Below are 17267 nucleotides of genomic sequence, written 5' to 3'. Positions count from 1 at the left end.
GCATGGCTGTGTTGGGCACAGGAGTGCCACGGGAGAGGCATGGCAGGAGATCATGCTGTCCTGCCTGGAAGGCAAAGGCTGTGAGCCAGACACAACGGCGACATCTGGGCAGAACGAGAATGAGCGCTGCGGCACCGACCTGGCTTATGTTTACTTTGTCTCCTTCATTTTCTTCTGCTCTTTCCTGGTGAGTTCCTCCCCCTGAGAGCCATAGCGATCCCCTTCATCAACCCCTGAACCTGCACCCACAATTAACACAATTAATCTTCCCACAATTAACTCTTCCTTCCCTCTCCCCTTCTCTGCTCCCTCTCCCCCCACTTTCCTTTTTGTCATTTTCTTTTTCCCTCAGATGCTCAACCTGTTTGTGGCAGTCATCATGGACAATTTTGAATACCTGACTCGAGATTCCTCTATCCTGGGACCTCACCATCTAGATGAGTTTGTCAGGATCTGGGCAGAGTATGACAGAGCAGCATGGTATGTAGTCAGGTCCTTCTCTCCCAGGCAGCCTCTTAGAGCTGGTTTTAAATGGGTGTCTCAGTTTTCAACTACTGGAAACCAGCTGCGATGCCTGGGATGGTCAGGGAAGAGCTGCTCTCACCTGTGGCCCTTACAAGGGCAGCACCTTGTTCCTGCAGTGCCTGGTGGCAGAGGTGTCTTAGATAATGTTCATGGTTTTGCCATAGTGTTTATCCTGAGCGCTGGAGGTTCCTGCTTTTCCTCTCCTCCCAGTCTCCTTCCTAGTCCCTGTGCACCAGCTGGGTGCCTCTGCTCTGAGACCAGTTCCATCACTTGGTCTCCAACACCCACAGCTCCCCATCAAAGCAGGGCTCAGCGTGACTTGTTGTCAGCCCTGAGGACCTTGTTTTGAACATGTTTGGGTTCGGGGAATTGTGTTTCCACACTGGCCAGCCTGCTTGCCCCTTAGAGGTGAGAAGATTTTGTTTTGTGCCTTTGCTGATGAGGACCCCAGCAAACAGGCATTTGCAGGCAACAGCCTTTTCCCAGCAATGGGACAGGTTTATAGCAGCCATACATACCCTGAGTGGCCTGGCTTTGGCTCTGCTCCCACTGCTGCTGCAGAGAACTTGCTCTCTATTACTCCTCCTGAGGTGGTCTGGAGCATTCCTAAGGCAGTGTGGAGCCCTTGGCAACTTTAAGAGCATGTATGCCCTCCACTCAGTTCCAGAACTTTTACAGACCCTTCCTCCCTCCCACAGCCCAGAGACAGCCTCTGGACCCATGACCCACTACTGCTGTGCTGAGGAGCACGAGCAATCTTAAGCTTGAGTGCTCTTGGCAGCCGCACACACTCCCTTTGGAAACTCTTCACCTCCACTGCTAACGTTCTGCACCTCGAGAGACCAGCTCCAGCCAAGATATTTTTTTTCATGCCTAATATCAGCAGGTCCTGGCACAGTTTCCTCCACCATTTGTGTCCAACCCTGTGCAGCACAGTGCTGGCCAGGTTCCTCCCTGCTTGCCTCCTCCAGCACTCTTGCTGCTGTGCAAGGCCTCTGTGGGCAGATGGGTTTGCTTGTTAGCAGGTGAATATGTCCCATGCAAAGGGGAGAGGTCAGCATGGGTGAGTAGATGTCCTGATGGACTAGAGAAGGGAGAGGAGGTGAGAGCAGTGAAACACCCAGCTGCTCCATGTGGTGTGTCTCACCTACAGCTTTTGGGAAGGATTTCTTCACACCATGTACTTTATTCACTCTCACCCCCTGTGTTGGTGGCCTGTGTCTCCAGAACAGTCACTCTAAAAACACACCTGACCTGTTCTATTGATGCCATGCACCCTTCTGATTTCTGAGCAAGCCATGTGCTTTTGTTGTGATATGTGGCCAGTGGTTAGGGGATATGCACAGGAACTCGTAGTGCTGGGCCCCTGGGGGCAGCCCTAGCCCCAGTTGCTGGATGAGGAATGGGTGAGTACATCCAAATAGGTCCCTCTACCTGAGTGGGGCAGCAATTCTGCATTCTGCCACCTAGACCTTGAAGGTCTCACAAAGAGACTGCCCAATACCAAGGAGGCTCAGGGATGGATTTTACCTGGCTGGTTGGGTTATCTTTGGCCAGTGATGGAGAGGGGATGGAGAAAAGCGAGGAGACACCAGAAACAAAGGTTTCTCAGTAGACAGAAATGCTCTTCTTTGCCTCCTTGCGTGATTTCCCTCCAGGCTTGTCTAAGGATGCCCAGGAGGCTGCAGCATGCTGCACCTCAGCACTTCCACCCCACATGATCCTGCTTCCCAAAGGGCTCTGGTCTGGAGCAGAGTGGAGAGCAGAGCATCTGACAGTCCATGCACGGTCCTGCCAGCTCTCTGCCTTGACCGCTTTGTTATTTCAGCTGGAGCAGGAGGGATACAGGTTGTATCCTGCGATGATTGCACCCTGCTCTGGGGAGATGTGCTTCTGTGGGCAAGAGAAGGGGTGTTATGTATGGGAGGGTTTGCTTCCAATAATGTGTACCGTTGGCAGAGCATGATCTGGTGATCGGAGCATAGGACTGGACCGTGAGAGACCTAGGTGCTAGTGCCACAGCCACCACTCACTAGCTGGTCACATTATGTCTCCCTGTGTCAGGTTCCCCAGATATTAAAGATGCAAGTGACTCAGCTTCCAGTCTCCCTGGGACCTTGTGAGGACCAAAGAGCTGGCCAAGCTAGTGCAGGTTTTCTGGTGGTATGTTAGGACACAACTCCACCAAAAGGGCTTGTGGTGACTCAAACCAAACAACAGTATCATAGAATCATAGAATAGTTGGGGTTGGAAAGGACCTTAAGATCATCTAGTTCCAACCCCCCTGCCATGGGCAGGGACACCTCACACTAAAACCCCATCTAAAATCCCAGCCCTCTCCTACCAGATGTAGGCAGCCAGGGGCACAGTGAGAAAGGGTGATGGGGTGGTGTTCACCGCCAAAAATTGTTCATCTCCACAGGATCAAGATGGGTCAGTGTGAGGATGTATGAGCTGACTCATAGTGGAGAAGGCAGTAGCTGATTCTCACAGCTTTCCCCTCTCTGGGCCTGACTGAACCAGAAGAAGAGCCATGGACCCCCCTAGGGTCTTGCCCCACAGATGGCCCCAGCAACCCCTGGTTAGGCTTTCCATCCTCCCCTTCACCCTCTCAGTGTCCTATTAACCCACCTGTGCTTCCTTTGCAGCGGCAGGATCCCGTATAAGGATATGTACAAATTAGTACGGGTGATCTCGCCTCCTCTGGGCCTAGGAGAGAACTGCCCCTACAGGGTGGCGTGCAAGGTTTGCCTCCCAGTCCTCTGCCACAACCTGGCCACGGGACGCACCATCCACCCCTCCTTCCCCCTGCTCCACCACCACCGTGCCTCCTGAGGGAACCCTGATGTTGCTTTCCTTCGAGTTTAAAGAGGTCCGCGGCCTCCCAGAGCCAGCAGCTGTCCCCCTCAAGGGGAGGCATGAGTGGGGCCAGGGGGGCTCAGAGCCTCCTGGGGTGGGTTTCAACAAATTACATCCCCCAGCCAGCCCCTTGCCCCAGTTCCATCGATGCAGAGAGCCCCAAAGGGTGCCAGGCCAAAATGCCACAATCCTTGCTTGGCTTTTCAAAGTACCTTCATGTGGAAGCAGGAGTTTTGAGCAGGGGGCTTAGATGTGCTTTGCTTCTGGGAAGGAAAGGGGGAAACAAAGGCTTGGTAGGGATTTTGGCCTGTTTGGGATTTTGTCATTGTTTCAGGGAGTGAGGACTGAGGGGAAGTCAGGGTGACTCCTTAGCTTGTCAGACCTGCCTGGGAGGTGGTGGGACCTGGGCACATCTCTGGAGCCTAACGGATTCTCTCACTCTGCATGAGCCAAGCTGCTGGCCATGAGTGCACAGCAGTGACTTGGTGTCCTTGTGTACCTCTGACTTGCACGTTTGGTTTGTTGGGTTTTTTTAATTTTATCCTGGGGCAACTGTTGGGCAAAATCCTGTGCCTGCTGCCTTCTCTGAAGTGCCATGACACCTAAGTGTCTGTGGCATGAAAGGACAAACCTCAAAGCTTGTTCTTCCTTCTGCTTCCCTTACAGCATCTGAGGACATGTACATGGGAAGCTCAGATACCCTCAGCTCTTAATCTTGGCTCTGCAAAGGAATAGGGTTCCTTGTTTGGCATGGTGTAACCACCACATTCTTCTTGTCATATCAGTAATGCTTTCTCCAGCCGGCATCCCTAGGATGGGTCTTTCTCCCTCCACAGCTGGAGGGATGTGGGGGTGATGCACACATTTGAAATCTTGAAGTAGACCACCAGAAGTAAAGCCAAGCAAGACAAAGTCTGTATTCTCAATCATCTCATTAATGAAGAGGTATTTAGGGATAGGAGACTTCTTGCAAGAATCTTAGATGACTCATCTGTTCAAGGAGGGGCTCCTTGCAGTCTTTCCACTTCTGTCTGTTACATCTCTGGCAAAGGATGGTGGCTTTGCTGAGGACATTTGCTCAGGTCACTGCAGACAGAGGATACCTTCAGGGAGAACTGCTGGTCTTTTCAATTGACAACAGGGCTTCACTGGGAAATGCTGCTCTCCTAAGCTGGATCACTTGGTGCCCAGAAAGATATCTGTAGTTCTTCCTGGGAAGAATGAGCTTTGTGGGACTTTTTCTGATGATTCTGTGGGATGAACAGAGCAGTGAAGGTGGGGAAGGAGAAGTGGAGGCAGAGAGAGTGAGACCAGCTTCTGCTGTCATGTCCCTATCTCTTCATTGTATTACCTTCATCTTCTCCTCCCTGTGCATTAGGTACTTCAAGGACATGAGAGATTTTCAGGGATTCCTACTGCCCTGCAACAATTCCCAAAAGTCAACTGATGAAGCAAGAAAACCCACGTGGTTGTTGCATCTTTCCACCATGGTCCAGATCCCAAAATGCCAACCCAACCTGCTCACCTTTCTGTTGGGTGAGCCTGCCCTGCACATCACAGTGCAAAAGTTTTACCTCCTTGGAGCCCACACCCCTATCCATGAGATGATGATTTGCAGAAACAACCACAGATGTGTTTATAGAGTGGTGGATAGCCTGCTCTGGAAGAGATGGGTCTGAGACAAGGATGCAACACAGTGGTACAGCATGGTATGGAAGCATACCCACTAGGCTATCCTCAGGTGGCTAAGAAAGGGGCATTGACTTCCCTTGGAATTTCAGCAAGCTCTGCCTTTATGCTGGGAGAGCAGGTCTTGTAAACACATCTTTCTGGGACTGTGTCCTGGCACCCTGCTCCACTTCTTGGGAATACTTCTGCCTTTCTTCACCCCTTCAGCTTCTATCAGTCATGCAAAAGTGAGCCAAGGCATCACTTTTGTCCCCGAAAAGTAGCCCTTGAAATGGTCATGGGTCACATGAACACTCCACAGACGTTGACATCCCTGTGGACATCATCTATTCCTGAATCAAATCTCACACCACTTGCTATTCTGATGCTCTTAACAGCCTTGTATGGCCCACTACTTATTTCCTAACCACAGGAAGACTACACATGTCCTCCGTCACTCACAAGGTCCTCTCAGAGTACCAGGATTGAGCCATTAGTGCCTGGTGGTTTTACAGGTCACTCTGGGCCATAGCTGTATGTCACATCTCTGCCCAGTTGCAGGACAGAGGGTCAGCTCTCCCATCAAGGATGTGCCTGTGCTTGGACCAGCCCCTGGGAGCCATCCTGTTCAGATGGATGACATTCCATGTGCCTGCCTGTGCTTTGTTTCATGGAGATGTGGTTTGTGGGCAGTGCTGTACTGCTCAAAATGCTTTAAGATCCCTGCTCTGAGAAGCAGCAGTATGTGCAGCCCGTGTGTGAGAATAAAACAGTTCTTGTGTGGTCCTTGGTTACTGATGCAAGCTCTTCCTTACACAGAAATCCATTCCTTCTTCATTGTGTGGAGAATCTCAGTATGAAAGTGTCTGATGTGTGCTGGGTATGCTAAAAAAACCCCTTGCCAGGAAGGGTGTGTGGAAGATCATTGTCTTGCTTCCTTTTTGCACTAAGTTCATGTATAAATATTTTGAAGCCATCTTCTCCCCTTCAGACACCCCAAGCTGGTGCACATCCAGCTCTGCCAAGATGCTGCTTACAGACTCTAAACCTAGATATTACTTCTTGATCATCCCACTTAATATTCTCCAGTATTGTTAGCAATCCCCTTTGCAACCCGTTTAGGGGTGTCTGGTCTCAGAGGGGATAGGTTGCCTAGCCTGTTCTGTACCTGCACCCCAAAAGCTCCTGTTGTGGTCATCACTGTATTTACATCCAAAATGTCAGGACTTATCTTGGTGGGGGACCTCTTTGGCCAGGGGCCTGCTTCAAGAGTGGTACCCTTTGAGGAGATATGTTCTCCCCTTTCTACACTTCTCTGAGCACATGGGGAGTGCCTAATTTTTTAGCAGCCACCCCAGATGAAATGGGTTCCTCTTCAGCAGCATTCTCACAGCTCAGCTCCAAGGGTTGATGCCTTTGCTACTGTGAGGTTGCCCTTGCCCATTAACAATGCTAAACATTACAGTGCAGGACAAAAGCCTGGTGCAGGGAAGAGGTGGCTGAGCCCAGGATCCCTGGGAAATGGTACTTGAACAGCCTCCTGGATGTGCAGAGAGGAAGACAAGTATCTCAGCCTGGCAGAGGGCTCAAGGCATCATCAGGTGGCCCATTTTGGTAGAGTTCCTCACTGCAGCAGTCCTAGGCAGGACTTTATAGAGCAGAGGAGCATGAAGGGGGAGTCCATCCTAGCTGCCTCCCTTGGGAAACCCAAATGAACCCCAATGTTGGAAGGCCCAAACAGCTGCCTCTGCTGAGACTCTTTAAACTCCAACCCGGTGGAACTTGCAGCCGCATGTGGGAGAGAGCCAGGGCGGGAGCATGGCATGTACAACTTTTCCTCCCAGTTTTGTTTTTTCAGCCAATTCAGCATGCCTTTTGCACTGGTGCATGGTGGGAAAGTGGTCCATCCGCAGAGCCAGACGGAAGCAACTGGGCATCTTCCTTGGACAAGTGACCCTGGCCCACTGCCTTCTATGCAAGATGCTGCCTCCCAATTGCATAGACCTTACGAGCTGGGGATACACAGCCTTCCAGCTATGGGTTAGGTGGCAATGCAAAGCAATACACAGGCCCCCCCAGGAGGGAAGACACTACGGAGGCCACAGAGCACTGTGGTGCAGACCACCATGATCTCAAATAACCCATGGCTTGAGTGCCGTGTATCTGATTTATACCACTCGCACACAGCCCTGGAACCTGTGGGACAAGTTGGGGGCTGCTGGAGGGCTTTAGGAAAGGGGTTGAGACCAGAGAAGGATCCCCAGACTGCTAGCGAGACAGGCGCTTGAGGCCAGCAGCAGAGAGAAGAGGGGTGAGTTGCTTTCTGCCAGCATTCCTGGGTCTGTGTGAGCAGTGCTATAAATCCACATCAGGACAGTCTGTCATGTATGATTTGCCTTGATTAACAGGTTTCCTGTTCTTTTCCTGTTTGTCCGTTTGTTTTTTTTCTCTCCTGTTTTCCTGTACTATTTTTGTTTGTATGTTTTCCTGCTCTCTGGGAATGCCTCCTCTCTCTCTGCATCTCCCTCCCTCCCCTACCCCCTCCATGAGCAGTGGCCGAATCCATTACACTGAGATGTATGAAATGCTGACTCTTATGTCACCACCGCTAGGCCTCGGCAAGAGATGTCCTTCCAAAGTGGCCTATAAGGTAGATCAACCCTTCCTTCTATGTGGTCTAGAGCCGAGGAGGAGCTGGGGCTCAAGGGAGCTGTGGGAGGTGGGGCTGGGGAAGCATTTGGGGTATCCAGCATGTGTTTAGCTCACTCCTGGGGAGCCTGGTGTCCTCAGAAGAGTCCTGGCCATACTGGCTGGTCTCCATTGCCCACACGTGTGACACTGCTGTGGTCAGTTGCAAGCCAGGGGAGCTCTGGGCTGAAAGAGGAATGGCAGGATCAGCAGTAGCATGGAAGTGGGAGGGTTGGAGAAGATGAGGTGAAGAACAGCCCCATAGCACAGTTAGGAGTGAAATGTCTTTAGAAGCTCATTGGCCCAAGCTCTTTGCCTAGGCTTGGAACCATCCTTGTTCCAGCCAAGTGCAGAAACAGGGCTAAAGCCCGTGGGGATGGGAAGCAGGTAAGCAGCAAGGGCATATCCTGTAGGAGCAGCTCTTTAGTGCATAAGGAGCCAAGCACATAAGCGTAGCCTACCCCAAGAGTGACTTGTGCAAGACAAAGCCAGGTGTTTTCAAAAGGTGTCTCTGAGTTTTACCCCTTGTTCCTCTTGAACCAGAGGTTGGTGGTCAGCTTATGGCACTGGCACAGTGTGCTCCCAGCTGCATAGGCATGGAGCAGGAGCATAGGAAGCCCTGAAGGACATGGGGTGGGAGCTGTGTGGCTTTGCTGAGGGTAGCAGCTGCTAGGACAAGACCCAGAGCGACAGAACCATGTGTTTCCCAGGTCTGGAGCAAACAAGTTTTTATTAGTCATGGGCTGTTTCCTGCAGCCCTTTCAACAGCATTCAGAGCTAGCGATGGGGGGATTTCTGCACACTTGCAAATGCTCTGCCACTGTCTCCAGCTCCCACATGTTCGTTCACACATGCATACATCCACCATCACACTTTCCCAGGAGAAAAAGGGAGGCTTGAAGGCAGGAAAAGGATATGAGAAGCTGAGTGAAAAGGAATGGGCAGGGAAGGGTTGACCCAAGGTATTCACAAAGCAAAATATACTCTCTGGAAAGTGGATCTGGTCACTTCGGTTTGCACCCCACCTGCCCAGGGTGGGGAAGGAGCATGGCGTGTCTAACCTGCCCTGGTTGCCCTTCTCTCTTTCCTTTTGCACTTTTCCTACCCCTCCTTCCCTTCCCCATCCTTGAATAATTTGGACCCTGTGCATGTGCTGGCAAACTTCATCTCTGAAAGACGCAAAAAGGGAGCGCCAGGATGTAGCATGCTAGAGGATTCCAGCCAATCTGAAGTCCCTGAAGGTTAGAGACCCTCCTCTCACCTGCCCAAGGTGGGAAGGGTTGAGAGCTGGAAAGACAAACCACCCAGGGAACAGAAACCTGAGCCCCCTCTCCCTTTCCCGAGCATTTCCCACTGCTGCATCCCTGATGGATCAGACGTGTCTTCCCAAAGTGCCGGGAAGTGCCCTGGCAGCTCTGGTGCTGTGGGGAGGGGGCTCAGGGGACGTTCCAGGGGTGCAGGAGGATCCCTGGAAGGCAGTGAGCCGGTGTCCTGGGGTGGAAGGAGCCAGGGGGGTGGCGGGATGATCCTTGCCCTTCTTTTTTGGCTGTGCTGTTCTGACACTCTTTGTTGCTTTTTATTTTTTATTTTTTCCCCTTTTGTTTAACATTTAATTTCTTTTCCTCCAGCCTGGTCGATGTGTTTTTCGATATTGTTTTCCGTCCGCTGTTTTCTTCTCTCTTTTGCGCAGAGACTGGTGATGATGAACATGCCCGTGGCTGAGGACATGACAGTCCATTTTACTTCCACCTTGATGGCACTGATACGCACAGCCTTGGACATCAAAATTGCCAAAGGTGAGGTCAGTGGGGTAGAGAGGAGTCAGAGACAGGAGGTTTTCAGAGTGACTATCACTCATCCTTTGGGCAAGCTGAAGACATCACAGCCAAATTGGGGTTGGCCACCTAGAGCCTGGCAAGTGGATGGAAGTGATTACCTTAAACAGGCAAATTTCTGCTGCTATTAAAACAAACAAACAAACTTATTCCTTTTGGGAAGAGGTGGCCAGTTTTCCACTAGAAACTGCTTCTAGAGAACAGAAACATCTTGATGTCCAAACTGTGTAATGGAGGAGAGAGAGAATTCCCCTTCCTCCCCATGTACAAAACCAAACCAAGGAGGGAAAAGATCACATATGCTTGAGTTGCTAAAGCTGTGGGAAACAGAAATCTCTCTCTCAAGGAAGATAACACCTGCTTTGTTGTTGTTGCTGGAAACACTCTGATTCATTAGATGAAAAACTTTCTGCAGAAGCATGCTATTATCAAGAAAACATCCCCTGCTTTCAACAGCTCTGCTTTTGGAAGAAAATCCAACCCAGGGCAAGATACCGTCAAAAGCCCGGTGATCAGACAGCTCCTTACATCCCTCTAAATGAATCAGAGATTTGAACCTGGGTCTCCTACAGCTTGGATGAGTTGCCCTGGGCTCAGGTGTCTCCATTTGACATGTGTTAACAGCTCCCTTTGAGTTCTTCTAAAGCTCAGCAAACCTCTTCACCACTGTCCAGAACGCTCTGCTTGCACAGCATCACTGAGTATTTAAGGATTTCAACCAAGTGGAGCTGCTCTTTCACCAGCACATGATCCACTCACCAGAAAAGAGAAAGTGGGGCAGCAGCAGGTGTGTGTGGGCTGGAGTAGGATTGGAGATGCAGAGATGGACCCAAGGCAAGCTTGAAGATGGCAGCTTTGAGTAGGAGGGCAGGGGATGGGGAGATGGAAGCACATACAGAAGGGATGGTTGGAAAGTTTCCCTGTGAGAGCAGGAGACCAGGCTTGCTGATACAAGACTGCCCTCTCAGCCCAGAGCTGTTTCCTGCTTGTGAACCTCACTTAAAGATGGGAAAGGGGTGATTTTGATTGAACCCTGATGCCAGGTATTGATGTACATGGGGCATTTTTCCCCCCCGCTGTTCAAGGTGGTGCAGATTGGCAGCAGTTAGACTCCGAGCTTCAAAAGGAGATCCTGACCATTTGGCCTCACCTGTCCCAGAAGATGCTTGACCTGTTGGTACCCATGCCAAAAAGTGAGTCTCGTGGGGGGGCGGGAGGCTGTCATGGCTGCCAACTTTCTATCATACCTGCAGCAACTTCTTTCCAAAGGGGCACAAGTGGGCAAAAGGTTTGTGTTGCTACAGGCTGGCTTCTGCCTTGCTCTGCCTGGCTGCTTGGGAACCCTCTTGAAAAATACCCTGCCAAACCCAGTCTCCTGTAAATTGTCTCTGGAGCATCACTTGCTCTGTTACATTTGATAACGTGATGAGAATATATGTCTTGGTGGTTTATGATGATGAAGCCGTCTCAATCCATTTAATCTCCATGTGGAGTGTCTGGGTGTTCAGCTCTCTCTCTTTTGCAGTGATGAGTAGAGTTTAAGGGTCACCAGGGTGTCCCACAGCAGGGCTCTTCCTGAGATCCACTCTGGCGCCTTCAGATTTACTGTTTCTGTTAAGACACAAGTGTCCCCACTTTGTTTCTTCTTGTGCTCTCAGCCTCTGACCTGACTGTTGGCAAAATATATGCAGCCATGATGATCATGGATTACTACAAGCAGAGCAAAGCAAAGAAGCAGCGGCAGCAGCTGGAAGAGCAGGTGAGGCTCAGTAAGGGCACATGGTAGGCAGAATAAGGATGTTTAGAGAACCCTCACTGCTTCCTACCAAATGTGCAGCCAGCTGCATGGGGTGCAACCAGCTGCATGGGATGCAGCTGAAGGATGAAGATGGTGGTACAGGTTGGGATTTGGTAACTACAAGGCATGTATATGTGCATCCTTGGTCCTGGCTGTGAACATGAGCATGCTGTCACCCTCCTAAGCCTTGGGGGCTTGGTTGACAAAGCACTGGATGTTCAACTGCATTTCCTACAGGTTGAGTTTCTTAATTTCTTTAATACAGAAAAATGCTCCCATGTTCCAGCGCATGGAGCCATCCTCCTTGCCGCAGGAAATCATCTCGAATGCAAAGGCTCTGCCTTACCTCCAGCAAGACACTCTCTCTGGCCTGTGAGTATTGCCATTCTAGGGCAGAAAATTCACAGCACAAAGCTTTTGCAGGATTATAGGTAGCTGGTGTGTGTCAGCATCACCAACAGCAGTGGAGGCAGCTACGAGGCATGGCAAGGTATCTGCATGGATGCTGTTCTTGCAGGATCATGCCAGCACTAGATGAAAGCTCTCTTACCTAGGAGGGTCTGGGATGGACCTAAACCTTGAGAGCAGTTGAGCAGAGGGTCCCTGGGTGGTGCAGGTTTGATGGGGGATCCCAGTAACCTGGCTGGTGGGAATGAGGTGGTGGGAATTGCTGACACTACTCTTGGGATGTCCCTGCTGCTGCTGAGACCTGGGCACTGGTGTCCTCTCCTGTCTGGGCACCACTTCAGAGGAACATGATGTTTGTTCTGGGGGTCTCACAGCCTGGGGAGTGATCATGGCAGCTCCCAAGCTCTGAGCCACTGGAGAAGCAATCCAGCATTTGGCTTGTGGCCTCTCTGAAGCTGGACTGTCTTTGCAGGAGTGGCAGAAGCGGGTTCCCCTCACTGAGCCCGCTCTCACCACAGGAGATCTTCCAGCTGGCATGCATGGATCCAGCCCACGGGCAGTTCCAGGAGCACCAGTCTTTGGTAAAGTTACGCACTGCCTGGGGGGCGCTCAGCTTTGGTCCTAGCAGGGATGCTGGTGGGCACTGGGAAGTGTGGGGCTGAAAGCACAGGGGTGAAATGCTACTCCCTGCCCCTGTGGCAGCAAGTACAGTGGAAGGGTGGCAGCTGCTGGGACACACATGGATCAAATCAGGGGACAAATGTTCCTGGGTGTCCCCCAGCCATCCTTGGACCAGCCTTGGCCAGTGGGGCCAGGGGAAAGTGCTTTTGGGGTGAGAGCTATGATGAGCATCCAGTGTCCTGCAGTAAAATATCCTTCTCTTCACAGGCTACTCTTTTTACCACTGAGTGCTCATTTCAGTGGGTTATCCCTACCCCATGCTGAGTGATGGTATCTAATGTTTCTGGATTCATGTTCATTTTGTTGTCAGTTCTGGTGTCCCCTATTCCAAACTGAGCTGTCAAACTGTCTCTAATAGGAGCACACACCCTCTAGCCTCGCACACATGCTGGCCAGCAGCAGCAGTGTCTGTCTGTGTGTGTGTATATATATACATATCTATATATATCTCTCCATGTCTGTGTGTGTGCATTTGTGCACCACTCTGACACTTGTCAGATGCAGTATTGTACCACTGTGTATTTCCAGCCCAGCCCATGTCTGTGGGGTCCGTAGTACTCTGTATGCGTTGCATACCGTGCAGGAGGGCACCCCCAGCCACCTTGACCACTCCATCATTCTGCCAGCGCGGTGCTGGCAGATGAAACTCCCCTCTCCCCACAAAATCACTCCCTGCCCTTCTCCTTTACACCACACCATGTACAAAATCGTCCGAGTAGGGAATTTACCAAAATGCAAAGGTGCCATGTGTGGCATGCTTTCTTTTAGTAGGGATGTGGCCAGAAAGCCTTTAAAGCAAAGTCAGAGAGAAAATCCCACATGTTCATTCCCTTCCAGTAAAAGGAGGAGTTAAAGCCCAGGCAGAGTGTCATCAGATCCAGGTAGGGTTTCCACTGCCACTGAAGAGGTGCAAGATGAATTGGCAATAAGGCAAGCCTGAAGCACCACATTGATGCTCATCTGCAATGGATTGTGAATAGGAGATTATTTTTCAGTGGTGACATGATGGACAGTGTGCTTTAGACTCCCTTTCTGGCCCACTTAAATTCTGCCATCTGTTGAATGAATAGGGCTGCTCCCTGTGAACAGGGCAGAAGCAGTGCACTGCCCTGCTCCAATCCCATCCCAAGAACTTGGCTGTGTGTTTATTTCCAGGAGCCAGAGGTTAGGGAGTTTCAAAGAGTGCAGCCCTCTAACCGTGGCAGCTACCTTCCCGTGGACACTCAGGACCATGCTGTCTCTGGGAGGGCCTCCTCCATGCCTCGTCTCACTGTGGATCCCCAGGTAAAACCAAGCAAAGCCCCCATGGGTGCTGGGTCCAAGCAAAGTCTACCAGGTAACACTGGGGCTTCTCTCTGCACTGAGCAAGTTCCTTGAGCTCCACAGCTTCTCCAGCACCCCAATATTGAAGCATCTCCCCATCTTTGGGGTGCTGCACATGTAGGAGAGTTGCTTTTTCCTTATATGGGGACACTGGCAGCAGAGAGCAGCCAGTAGAACTGATCTCCTGGCTCATGTGGAAGGTCCATAGTGGAGCAAGTTTTCAGGGTCTCCCTGCAGTGGGGCACCACTCCTTTCCTTCAGCGCCAGGCACTGGCTGAGATTCAAGAAGTCCCAGCCCGGCTGTCAGATGATATCCCAGGTCATGGAACTCCTTTTCCTTTGTCTCCCATTGTCCCAACACACACGCTTCTCCATCTGTCCAGGGGAAGTCAGACCACATCTCACCTCCTTGTTTGTCTGCTTGGTTTCTCTGTTGTTCTGTCTTGTACTCAAGCCTCCACTGAGACACAGGCACTTATATGAGGTTCAGTTTTGTTGTGAAGACTCTGGGTCTGCTTTCTCACAGAGGCGGTGGTGCAAGCAAGAGTTCCCGGTGTCAGTGCCAGTGTGACATGTCATGGCACTTTGGCAGGGGCATGAAGAGGAAGGGAAGCTTTGTCTTGTGGGCTTTATTCTCCCCATTCAGCAGCGGGGCAGATGATCAGAAGGAGAGAATGGGAGCAAGAAATGTTACAATGGAAGGAGAGGAGACAGGGAGAACAGTCCAAGACTGCAGAGCAAAAAGCCACTAGAATAAAGCAAAGGAACATACAAAAGAAGGTGATGCCTTCCACAAAACATGTGAGAACACATGCTAGAAGGTGAGAAGAAGGTAGAAAGAAGAAGCATGGGAGAGGGAAAGGAAAGGAGAAAGGAAACAGAAAAGGAAAGGAGAAGAGGAAAAGGAAAAGAAAAAAACCCCACTGTGTGTGGGGAGAGAGCGAATGAGTGCAGGGGAAGGAGATGGGGATGGGAGAATGAAGGAGGACCAGTACAGGGTCTGTGAAAGTGGCAGAAGCTGGGAAAAGGACAAAGCGAGGGGCACTGGAGGATCCCCTCTCTGTCAATGGTTTCTTCTTCGATGTCTCTGTTCACTCTGCTTGATCCTGATTTCAAGGTGGGGACGGATGCTGAGACAGCCTGGGGGCAATGGTTTGGTACCCTTCATGTCCCCACACCTCGAGTGGGATGCTGCTGCTCTTCCCTGAGCACACGGTGCCTTGGCTTGAATGGTAGTCACTGGCTTTGCTTGTGGAGCATGATTCCAAGCCAGCTGGGGAAGGGAAGCCCATGAGCATGAAGGCTAAATCCCACTTTCCTCCCACCCCTGATTTATGCTGCCCCCCTCACCCCAAATCTTCCCATCCTAGAGGCTGGTGTGCTAGTGATAGTGAATGAACTGGTAATTGCTTGGCTGCTATCCCCCCACAGCTCTGCCTGGCACTAACCCCCTCTCCCGGCGGGCTGGGGTTGCTTGCAGGTGGTGACAGACACCAGCTCGATGCGGCGATCATTTTCCACTATCCGGGACAAGCGCACCAACAGCTCCTGGTTGGATGAGTTCTCCATGGAGCGCAGCAGCGACAACACCTACAAGTCCCGCCGGCGCAGCTACCACTCCTCACTCCAGCTCTCTGCCCGGCGTCTCAATACTGACTCGGGTAAGGTGCAAGGGCAGGTGATCCCATCCCACATCAATGCCAAACAAACCCCCAGCTAAGCATCCCCTACTCCTGGGGAGGGGACAGTAGGGACTGATGGAGATGTCCTGCAGGCCACCGGTCCGATGGGCATCGCTCAGGTGGCAGGGAGAGGGGACGATCCAAAGAGCGCAAGCACTTGCTGTCCCCTGACATCTCCCGCTGCAATTCTGAGGAGAGGAGTCCCCAGGCACAAGATGAGTCACCAGAGCGGCGGCGTGAGTCCCGGTCACCCAGCGAGGGCAGGTCGCAGACACCCAGCAGGCAGGTGGGTGACAAAAATCTTTCCTAAGCACAAAGGGAGATGTAAAAAAAGCTCCTTGCCGAAACCGGGAAGATAAGCCCCAACTCTGGGAGCTTTGCACCATCACTTCTCCCTGTGGTGGCACCTCCATGTTGCTGTGAGCTGGGCAGGTTGGGGCTTCTTGGGCACCATGCAGAGCATTTGTGAAGAGGGGTAAATCTCCAGAATGATCTTCTCATCACTGTGGTATCCACTCCCTGCCAAGGTCAAGGTGTCCCAGCTACAGAAACTTGGAGGTATCAGTGCTTGAGTGTGCTAGAAACCATGGAGATCTTGCCTTTAGAGATCATCAGCTAGTGAGCTGGTAGCTCTGGCTGCAGCAGGTTTGTGGGTACTTACTACTTTTGGCCACAAACACAGATACCGTCCTTGTCCCTAGAGCAGATCCTGAGGCCAGGATGGGGCAGGCAAATTGATTCATTCAAGCTGGAGGATGCTCTGGAGACCCCAGGCTGAGTGGTGGGCAAACTGGGTGCACAGTGCTGCTTATCACATCTGTATTCCCCAGTGTGTCTTGGTGCATTGCAGGGAATGGGGTCCTTGAGCGAAAGCTCCATCCCCTCCATCTCGGACACCAGCACCCCTCGGCGAGGTCGCCGCCAGCTCCCACCGGTGCCCCCCAAGCCACGTCCCCTCCTCTCCTATGCTTCCATGCTGCGGCACACCGGAGACGCCTCACCACCTGCTGAGGAGAGCGAGGGAGGGTCTCCACTCCTCTCCTCCACCCTGGAGCCCAACACCGCCTGCCTGACCGAGTCTTCCAGTTCCCCAGTGGGGAAGCAGAGCCGACAGTCCACCCCGCAGCGCTACATCTCCGAGCCCTACCTGGCCCTGCATGACGACTCACACGCCTCAGACTGCGGTGAGGAGGAGACGCTCACCTTCGAGGCAGCTGTCGCCACCAGCCTCGGCCGCTCCAACACCATCGGCTCAGCCCCGCCGCTGCGGCACAGCTGGCAGATGCCCAACGGGCACTACCGGCGGCGGAGGCGAGGGGCAGGGCAAGGCATGATGTGTGGGGCCAGCATCGATGTGCTCAGCGACACCGAGGAAGATGACAAGTGCTAGAAGCTGCCCCCGCCCTATCTCAGCTCTCCCCCTTCCCACCACTGCCCTGCCCCTCTCCAATGCATGCTCTTTGCCACGCCTGGGAATGAAACAAAACCAAAACCAAATGCAGGGGAAAAGGAGAAAACCAAACCGACCGGAATGGAGGGGGGAAAAGAAGAGGAAAAAAAAAAAGTCTTTGTGCAAAAAAAAAATTAAAATCTGTCGACTTTCATTTATTACTATCACTTTTTTTTTCTGCACAGAGAAACATTTGATGGGCAGCAGAGTGACCCAGTTGGGTGCGCATTCTCGGGGGAACCTGAGATTCCCCCCAGCTGCAGCCCCACTCCCTGCCCCGAGCAGGACCCCCGGGAAGGCTTGTCCGGATGGTTTTCTGCTCCCCGAGGCTGGAGAGTCCCAACAGGGGG

General features: G+C 52.0%; 1 protein-coding gene across 1 annotated transcript in view; it reads left to right on the top strand.

Moving 5' to 3' along the window:
* Positions 1–17025, top strand: part of CACNA1E (calcium voltage-gated channel subunit alpha1 E) — a 95137-nt gene extending 78112 nt beyond the window's left edge. The window contains exons 37-48 of the mRNA XM_034064406.1: positions 22–187; positions 353–480; positions 7606–7702; positions 9431–9536; positions 10661–10768; positions 11234–11334; positions 11639–11745; positions 12254–12362; positions 13618–13746; positions 15266–15446; positions 15560–15753; positions 16318–17025. Coding sequence (XP_033920297.1) covers positions 22–187; positions 353–480; positions 7606–7702; positions 9431–9536; positions 10661–10768; positions 11234–11334; positions 11639–11745; positions 12254–12362; positions 13618–13746; positions 15266–15446; positions 15560–15753; positions 16318–16857 — 1966 coding nt within the window. The 3' untranslated portion in view covers positions 16858–17025. The remainder of the gene's footprint in view (positions 1–21; positions 188–352; positions 481–7605; positions 7703–9430; positions 9537–10660; positions 10769–11233; positions 11335–11638; positions 11746–12253; positions 12363–13617; positions 13747–15265; positions 15447–15559; positions 15754–16317) is intronic.
* The last annotated feature ends 242 nt before the right edge of the window (positions 17026–17267 follow it).

The sequence above is a fragment of the Melopsittacus undulatus genome, chromosome 6, assembly GCF_012275295.1.
Source record: "Melopsittacus undulatus isolate bMelUnd1 chromosome 6, bMelUnd1.mat.Z, whole genome shotgun sequence".
Taxonomy (NCBI): Eukaryota; Metazoa; Chordata; class Aves; order Psittaciformes; family Psittaculidae; genus Melopsittacus; species Melopsittacus undulatus.
The sequence above is the reverse complement of the archived record's forward strand: the minus strand, read 5'-3'. Positions and strand labels throughout refer to the sequence as shown.